At 44.6% G+C, this 9,873-nt stretch overlaps 1 protein-coding gene across 1 annotated transcript in view; it reads left to right on the plus strand.

The window, feature by feature from the left end:
- The window catches only part of LOC123180910 (uncharacterized), a 3,712-nt gene extending 2,171 nt beyond the window's left edge, over positions 1-1,541 (plus strand). The window contains exons 2-3 of the mRNA XM_044593093.1: positions 383-455; positions 1,035-1,541. Of these exons, the coding sequence (XP_044449028.1) occupies positions 383-430 (48 nt within the window). The 3' untranslated portion in view covers positions 431-455; positions 1,035-1,541. The remainder of the gene's footprint in view (positions 1-382; positions 456-1,034) is intronic.
- Positions 1,542-9,873: the final 8,332 nt, after the last annotated feature.

Raw genomic sequence — 9,873 nt, forward strand, 5'->3', positions numbered from 1 at the left:
AAAACCAGACGGAAGGAGTGCTTGAACTAATTGCCATTTTTTATTGCTTTATATTGCGTGCGTAAGCTATGTGAGGTTGGACCATTGATGCTGTTGATCTTTGCTAGTGTATAGATTAATTGGTTCACCTGTCTTAAACTTCAGTTTGTTTGAATATCATATCAAAAACCATTATCCATGTAGTTTTGCACGAAAGGGAGCAACATGAACTAGAATGAGACATTTATGCTGAATACTTCAATATTGTTTACAGATTCAGGTTTTAACAGGTCTTCAGATTTAACAGGATGCATTTTTTGTATGCTATTCTTATCATTTTGCTGTTGCTGAGATCAGCACCAACATTTTTGTTTACCATGTCTGTGCTGATGTTGTTTTGTAGGAAAATAAGAACTTATTGGGAAGGAGAAAATTTGCTTGGTTGAAGTAAGGGCAGAGATCTTGTTCTCAGTAAGGTAAACTTGACTTACCTATTACTTTGTTTCATACGTGTAACTAAATTCTCTCATGAATCGTTCTGGTATTTGGCTACTCATTTCTTTTGCACCCTCACTTGACACCTCCCTTTTCCTTCACTATTGGTTGGTTGAACTTGAATGATTCTACAACATCACCTGATCAATTCTTATCTTCTGTTTGTATCTTATTTGTTTGCTTCCAAGTGTGTGTTGGGCGAACACACTGGAGTAAGGATCTTGTTTTCCATGTAATATCAGTATTCTTGTTCTTAGGGAGTAGTATGTGATTATAAAAAATGTTGTGTCTTGCGTGTCCACTTATTTTTCGCTGTGTGGTGGTATAACCGTATAATGCATGTTATCTGTGATCCTTAACACAGTTCATACATACGCACATACACTCACCCATATGAATTTTCAGGAATTTTAAGGTCTTCACATTCACTCCCCAACACCTAGTAGATTGTAAAGCTTGCTTTGAATATTAGTGGTGACCCGTGATTTTGACCAACGGTCTGATGGCATGTTTCCATTTCTTAAAGCTGATTTTGACTTCCTTCTCATCTTGTTTTGCAGGGTGTAGAGGCCATGTAAGAGAGGTCACAAAATTTGAAGCCGGGATCCTTGAGCTATAGCTTGAGTTGAAGTGCTTGCTATTTCTTCCTCTTTTTTGGCTGGATGCTTTTTGGAGTTCCACTATCGCATGCTTTTTGGTTCAAGGATGCAAAATCTAGGATAGTACTACCTTCATCTCAAAATAACGGAAATGATAAATCCGAATGACAGCTTTTTTGACCATGGCAAATCGAACGTTTTTAATGGCAATTTTAGTTGACGCAAAAATGACAAGTTTAGTTGGCAAGCACGGCAATTTCCTGACAAAAAACAAACTGAGGACGGATTTGCCGTACTTACCAACTAAACTTGCCATGGTGAAAAAATGTAAATTACCACAAAAAGCGTTTGATTTGACTTTGTCAAATCCTGAATGTTCAGGACTTATCGGCGTCCCAAAATAATAGACGTTTTTAGATGGATGTAGTAATTGTGAAACCACTTTTTTCCTTACATGCAAATGTGAGACGTGGCATCATTTCGCCACTGCACCTTGGATAGCAGAATGCAATAGTGTTCCATGTTATGCTGGTTAAAGTCCAATTTGGATTTGCCATTCCAGTATGCTTTTATTTTATATGCAGTGGAGCTGTGACTTGTTGCTAGTTGGTTGTTCCCGAATCAGCGTTCATCAACCCATGCCTAAATTAGCATCATGCTCCTCTTTAATATCTGAAGATGTAAAATACTCTGCTTGAGTCGACGGCCCTCCGCCTACCGGATTTCACTTCCGCATCCGCCCACCGCAGCCCCAGCCCCATGGTACACCCAGCTCCTCCGCCTCCTGGTCTCCTCTGTGCCTCCCCGGCTGGGTGACGGCACCCCGCGCCATGTCACGCTCATCCCAGGCGGCGTCATCGAGCCCCTGGTCACCGGAGCCATGCAGCAGGTCATGGACGCGAAGCACGTGCCCTTATACTTCAAGACCTACCACGTTCATGGCGACATACCAGCCGTGCCGCCCACCATCATCAACTCCATCCGCCGCAACAACGTCTGCCGGAGCCGTCCGGTAGGCCTGTTTGCAAATTTTTAAAATCCTCAAATTCTAAAAGGAAAAAAAGTTATGCTCAAATTTCAGTTTTTTTGAATTTTGGTTAAATCTGGTCAAACTATGGTCAAACTACTTATTCAAGAAGTATTACTCTTACTAAGTAATTATTCAAGAATATTAGTATTACTAAATAATTATTTCAGTTTTTTTGAATTTTAGTCAAATCCGGTCAACCTATGGTCAAACTACTTATTCAAAAAATATTCGTATTACTAAATAATTATTGTTTTTTAGAATAATAGTTTCAAACTCAAATAGTGAAACATGTGACTTCATGCTCAAGCTAAACTCCTGAGGGTTAATAGGATTGACATCTTACTATTGTCAGAAAAACAAGTGCAGACTTGGAAACGAGGGGGAATAGAACCCGGAAGTTAAGCGTGCTCAGGCTGGAGTAGTGAGAGGATGGGTGACCGGCTGGGAAGTTAGATGATTTGAAATGATGAGGGGTGATTAGAGATTAGAGGTTAAATTGAGTAGTGATGAGGGGTGATTAGAGATTAAATTGTAAAATAATTCGGAAATTTGAAAATTGGAAAAAAATTCAAAAAATTCAAAAAAAAAACCGTAAAATTTTCTTTAGTCCCTATTGGTGTTACCAACCGGGATTAAAGGTGCAGCTCCAGGCAGCGAACACGTGGAGGGCCTTTAGTCCCGGTTCGTAACAGAACTGGGACTAAAGGGTCTCAAGTTTGCACATCAATCATTCAAAAGAAATTGAAGAAAAATAATTACATTGACTAGAATAAAGTGACTTCACAACTTGCACTGCTTAGATAAACTATACTAGCCGAGGGTTGTGCAGTGCTTAGCCCGACAACATTGGTGGCGGGGGTTGGGCAGGGTCTGGAAGGTCAACCAACAAGGAGACGAAGAGACTGCCGAAGAGAAGCTCTGCTGCCGCCAAAGCTTCTAGCAGCCAGTCGGCTCCGCCGACCGATTTTGCAGACCGTGTACCGGTCAAAGGTGCGACGATGTTCCATGTCACGGGAGAGCCGATCCTACAGCCGAAACCGCTAGAGGGCATATCAGGGGATCTCACGAGATGAGGGGTGATTAGAGATTAGAGGTTAAATTGAGTAGTGATGAGGGGTGATTAGAGATTAAATTTTAAAATAATTCGGAAATTTGAAAATTGGGAAAAAAATTTAAAAAAATTCAAAAAAAAACCGTAAAATTTTCTTTAGTCCCTATTGGTGTTACCAACCGGGATTAAAGGTGGAGCTCCAGGCAGCGGACATGTGGAGGGCCTTTAGTCCCGATTCGTAACAGAACTGGGACTAAAGGGTCTCAAGTTTGCACATCAATCATTCAAAAGAAATTGAAGAAAAATAATTACATTGACTAGAATAAAGTGACTTCACAACTTGCACTGCTTAAATAAACTATACTAGCCGAGGGTTGTGCAGTGCTTACCCCGACAACATTGGTGGCGGGGGTTGGGAAGGGTCTGGAAGGTCAACCAACAAGGAGACGAAGAGACTGCCGAAGAGAAGCTCTGCTGCCGCCAAAGCTTCTAGCAGCCAGTCGGCTCCGCCGACCGATTTTGCAGACCGTGTACCGGTCAAAGGTGCGGCGATGTTCCATGTCACGGGAGAGCCGATCCTACAGCCGAAACCGCTAGAGGGCATATCAGGGGATCTCACGAGACTGCCCGACCATGTGTTGTTGACAAAGAAAAGCCTTCTCGCTTCGAAGGCTTCAGGATACCCGCTTTACGCGGTTCGTGTGCCTGAGGCCAAGTGCTACGTCGACAGACTCCCCGTGGAGATGTTCTTCCTACATTTTGATCACATCTTTGAGATAGTTTCTCATGAGACGGCTCGATTTTATGATAGTCCGTCATTTTGCGCTACATATGAACTTCGTCATCAGGAGAGAACAAATCTCGGAAATCTCGGTGGTGGATCCATACTTCATGGATGAGTCCTTGAGTCTCGGCGACTTTGAACATCAAGCTTCTAGGGAGTACATCGAAAACTTCATGATAATGAATAAGAACAAGGAAACAGTTCTCCTGCCTTATCATCCAATGTAAGTCATTGTCGGACACCTCTTTCGTACATTTCAATCATTTCTTCCCTCATATAGAGGCTAATTTGAGGTGTTTTTTCCCCGCACCAACGGGCGCAATGTCCTTATCGTTCTTTTCCGCGAGTCTCCCACGTTGTGTATTTCGACTCGTCCAGGAGCTTCCAGAAGAAGGACTACACCCAGATAATGAATATTGTGGATGCTGCTCAAATAGCCATTAACCCCCAAGTGCCAAGTTGAATACTTGTATTGATCTTGGGACTTTGTAAGCAACTGAAAGATGAAGATCGAATATGCATTAGCCCCCAAGTGCTAAGCGCATAACTTGTTATGTAGTTGGTACTTGAATCCTTCTACCGATTTTTTGAAACATATATCTCTATGCATGCAGGCGGAGCTGAAGACGAAAGAAAACCAAGTCATCGATCTTCAAGAAAACCTGAAAACCCAACAAGCTGAAACCTCCAAAACAAAAGAGGAATTGGCCAGTGCTTTAAGCGCCATGGAACAACTTAAGGAGAACTTCAAGAAGAAACGGGCGGATTGGGCACTGAAAAGTCCGCTTTGATCAAACGAGCGGAGGATGCCGAGGCTGCACTAAAACCAGTGACGGATGAACAGCACAAAGCGGCACGTTCATGCCATGACCACTGCTATCTTTGGTAAGCCAGCTTGCCTTCTGAATTGGCTCTGCCTTCTTACAGATTCTGAATTGGCTCTGCCTTCTTACAGAGTCGCCGGTTTATTAACCCTTTATGGTATTTCAGGGACACGCATTGGTCACTTGGGGTCAGATGTGCGGAAGAAATTGAAAGCCGCCTATACATTGGTTGAACAATTGTATACTGGTGCCTAGCGGATCATCTGTACCGCGTCTCATAATAAACCGGCGCCCACTTTGATTCAAGATACCCTGACGAAACTGTCAGTGCTTCCTGCCCGGGTTGAAGAGCTGAAGAAATCTGCTGCTCGAACCGGTGCAATCAATGCCTTAATCCGGGCAAAAGCCTGGGTGCCAGATTTTGATCCTCTTGAAGCGGCTCAGGGCTATCCCAGCTTGAAGGAAGACGGGTCAGAATTTGGTGAAGCGGATCTGCGAGCAATAAACCGGGAGGTACGTCCACTAGCTTGTCAATTGGCTGAGGAAGCAGACTTGTCTCGTTATCAAGCTCAATATGACAGTCAGAACAAGGAATAGCTGCACCAATCCATGAATCCGAAAATCTGATCCCTCCAATCCGTAAGCATACTTAAGCTCCCGATATTGACCCGTCATTGCTGATCCATGATGAAGCTGTTTTTCAAGCATTAACGGGAATCGACTGGACAACTGTGGATTTCCAGCCACTGGGTAGAGAAACGGAAGCTGAAGTGGCGCAGGATGACCCACAACCATCAGGCCAGGCTGGTGACCAAGCTTGAACTGGAAGCCGGTTTTAGAACTGCCTCTCCTTTGTGAAAAACAATTATACTATTATGGGCACCATGTTGCCTTGTAATAGGCTAGCTGATACCTTTGATGTTGATATGCCTTTGTGCATAACTTGTTCTTCCTGTGGTAATGAACTTTCCAAAACACTTTCTGAAATGAGAAATTCGTCAAGTGCCACCGCGGTTGTACCGTCAGGCGGAATATGATGTCTGTATATATGAAATCAAAACATTCAAAACAAAATTTTAAGTATATGATCAAATTTTTGAGATACATAATACCTGCCATCGTTGAGCGTGAAGTTGGCTTGGCCAATCTTGAAGTGGAGTTTTGCAAACTCACACTGTTGGAGGAGATAACAGCTCCTATATATATATATATATATATATATATATATATATATATATATATATATATATATATAACGCTGGTTTACCATGTAAACCGTGCCGGGTTATAATAAACACCGTGTTACTCCCTAAGAGGATGTTAACAACAAGGATCAAACCGGACAAATAGTCTCCGGATTGACGTGAACTGTGTTCCGTCAATTGATTGGTTAAAAAACTTTGTCGGTTTAAAAAAAACACAATGAAAAGCAAAAACCCCCCTTCAAAGAAAAGTGTGAAACAAAAGCCAAAAAAGGTTTATTTAAGCTGATCAAGTGGCGTTACCATGGCCAAACACGACCAAGCTCCCGTTAGGTGTAACTATGATTCTAGTTAGCCGGGTCCCCAAATGAAACCATGACATTTATGCCGACCAAATGGCATGGTCATGGTTCGGGTTCGACCAAGCCCCCAAGTGATTCTGTGGCCTTTGGCCGATCAAGAGGCATGACTGGTTCAGACATGACCAAGTCCCCAAGTGATCTGGTGGCTCTCGCCTATCAAGAGGCATGGTATTGGTTCAGACACGACCAATCCTCCAAGTGATATAACACGATGCTTTTAGCAAAGCGAAGTCAAGGGGTAAACCGGAGGCCGCTTTAGAGGAACTCCGTGTAACCTCACATGAGGCCGCTTTAGCTGAGGTTCTGGTTTATTATATTTAATCATAATATATACATTGTCGTAATATGTACATAAGTATAGCCAATGGCTCAGGTATAGTAAGGCCGAAGATGAGCTATATTCCACGGCCTGTTAGTCTCCTCCTCTGATGTACGTGAGTCTTTATGCTCTCGAATATCGATCAGATAATACGACCCGTTGTGCAGATTCTTGCTGACCACGAAAGGCCCCTCCCAAGGTGGGGATAGCTTATGCATATCAGTCTGATCTTGGATGTGCCGAAGCACCAAATCTCCTTCCTGAAAGGTTCTGGTTCTGACCCGTCGACTATGATAACGACGAAGATCCTGCTGGTAAATCGCTGATCGGGCGGCTGCGATGTCACGCTCTTCATCCAACCGGTCCAAAGCATCTTGCCGTGCTGTCTCATGGTCCGCTTCAACATAATCCTTGACACAAGGTGAATCATGACGGATATCACTAGGGAGAACCGCCTCCGCTCCATAAACCATGAAGAACGGTGTGTATCATGTTGATCTGTTGGGTGTTGTATTGATGCTCCATAACACAGATGGTAATTCTTCTACCCAACAACCCGGCGTTCTCTGCAAAGGAACCATGAGCCGGGGCTTGATGCCTCTCAAGATCTCTTGATTAGCTCTTTCTTCTTGACCATTGGACTGTGGATGTGCAACTGATGAAACGTCGATCCGGATGTGCTCCCGTTCGCAGAACTCCTTCATAGCACCTTTGGACAAGTTGGTACCATTATCTGTGATAATACTGTACGGAAAACCAAACCAGAAAATCACCTTTTTGATGAACTGAACCGCCGTGGCCGCATCACACTTGCTAACAGGTTCTGCCTCCACCCACTTTGTAAACTTGTCAACCGCCACCAGGAGGTGGGTCTTCTTATCTTTGGACCTTTTGAAAGGCCCAACCATATCCAGCCCCCAAGTCGTGGAATCATTCTCAATTCTTGAGCCGGTACATGAGCACGCCTTGAAAACCTTTGGCAACCATCACATCGTCTGACCAGATCCTCCGCATCAGCATGAGCAGTTAACCAATAAAAACCATGGCAAAATGCTTTAGCCACCAGAGACTTTGAACCGGCGTGGTGACCACAATCTCCTTCGTGGATCTCGCGTAAAATTTCACGGCCTTCTTCTGGAGACACGCAGCATTGAAAAGCTCCTGATATACTGCAATGATGCAACTCGCCGTTTATGATAGCCATGGACTTGGATCGCCGGATTATCTGCCGGGCTAGAATCTCATCCTCTGGCAACTCACCCCGGTTCTTGTACGCCAGGTAAGGAAGTGTCCAATCTGGAATAACATGAAGAGCCGCCACCAATTGAGCATCTGGATCAGGAATAGCCAAATCCTCTTCACCAGGGATCTTGACCGACGGGTTGTGCAGCACATCCAGAAAAACATTGGGTGGGACCGGTTTGCGCTGAGAGCCCAGCCGGCTTAAAGCGTCTGCCGCTTCATTTTTCCGCCGATCCACGTGGTCCACCTGATAGCCTTTGAAATAACATGCGACAGTATCCACCCCACGACGATATGCTGCCATGAGTGGGTCCTTGGAGTCCCTAGTGCCAGACACTTGCTGAGCCACAAGGTCTGAGTCACTGAAGCACTTAACTCGACTTAGATTCATCTCCTTAGCCATCCGGAGACCATGGAGCAAGGCTTCATACTCAGCTGCATTGTTAGTACAAGGGAACATTAAACGGAGAACATAAAAAACTTATCACCTCGTGGGGAAGTTAATACGACTCCAGCCCCCGAGCCTTCCAACTGCCTGGATCCGTCAAAATGGATGGTCCAATACATATGATCTGGCTTTTCTTCAGGTGCTTGCATTTCCGTCCAATCATTGATGAAATCAACAAGTGCTTGAGACTTAACCGCTGTCCGAGGCACATACTTCAAACCGTACGGCCCCAGCTCTATGGCCCACTTTAGGCGCTGAACATCGTTGATACACTTCGGTTTAGCCAGGGAGGTGATAGTCGTGATCTTCTCCGGATTAGCCTCAATTCCCCTGTTGGACACTAGAAAACCCAATAGCTTGCCCGCCGGTACACCAAAGACACACTTGTCCAGATTAAGCATCATCTTGTATGTTCTTAGGTTATCAAAGGTTTCCTTCAAATCATCAATCAGAGTCTCCTTCTCCCTGGATTTAACCACGATATCATCCACGTAAGCATGTACATTACGGCCAATCTGCTTGTGAAGACAATTTTGTACACACCGTTGGTAAGTTGCCTGGGCACTCTTGAGCCCGAAGGGCATAGACACATAGCAGAAGGCTCCAAAGGGAGTTATAAATGCTGTCTTCTCCTGGTCCTTAACTGCCATTTTGATCTGATGATAGCCAGAATACGCATCCAAAAAACATAAAACGCTCACAACCCGCCGTAGCATCAATAATTTGATCAATACGGGGGAGGGCAAAAGGATCTGCTGGACAAGCTTTATTAAGATCTGTGTAATCCACACACATGCGTCAGGTGCCGTTTTTCTTGAGGACCAGCACCGGATTGGCAAGCCACTCGGGGTGAAAAACTTCAACAATAAAGCCAGCTGCTAAGAGCCTGGCTACCTCTTCTCCAATCGCCTTGCGTCTTTCTTCGTTCAACCGGCGGAGGAACTGTTTCACCGGTTTATATTTAGGATCCACATTAAGTGTGTGCTCAGCGAGTTGCCTCGGTACACCTGGCATGTCGGAGGGCTTCCATGCAAAAATGTCCCGATTCTCACGGATGAACTTGATGAGTGCGCTTTCCTATTTCGGATCCAAGTTGGCACTGATGCTGAACTGCTTGGACGAATCGCCAGGTACAAAGTCAACAAGCTTAGTTTCTGCTGCCGATTTGAACTTCAGGGCCGGATCATGCTCCGTAGTTGGCTTTTTCAACGGAGTCATGTCCGCCGGATCAACATTGTCCTTATAGTACTTCAACTCCTCGGTGGCACAAACCGACTCTGCATAAGCCGTATCTCCTTCCTCGCATTCCAAAGCGATTTTGCGGCTTCCATGAACCGTTATTATCCCCTTGTGACCCGGCATCTTGAGCTGCAAATACACATAACAGGGCCGAGCCATAAACTTGGCGTATGCCGGTCGCCCAAACAGGGCATGATATGGACTTTGGATTTTCACCACTTCAAACGTCAATGTCTCCGACCTGGAATCATGATCATCCCCAAAGGCCACATCCAGAGCTATCTTACCAATGGGATATG

Source organism: Triticum aestivum, chromosome 1A, assembly GCF_018294505.1.
Source record: "Triticum aestivum cultivar Chinese Spring chromosome 1A, IWGSC CS RefSeq v2.1, whole genome shotgun sequence".
Taxonomy (NCBI): Eukaryota; Viridiplantae; Streptophyta; class Magnoliopsida; order Poales; family Poaceae; genus Triticum; species Triticum aestivum.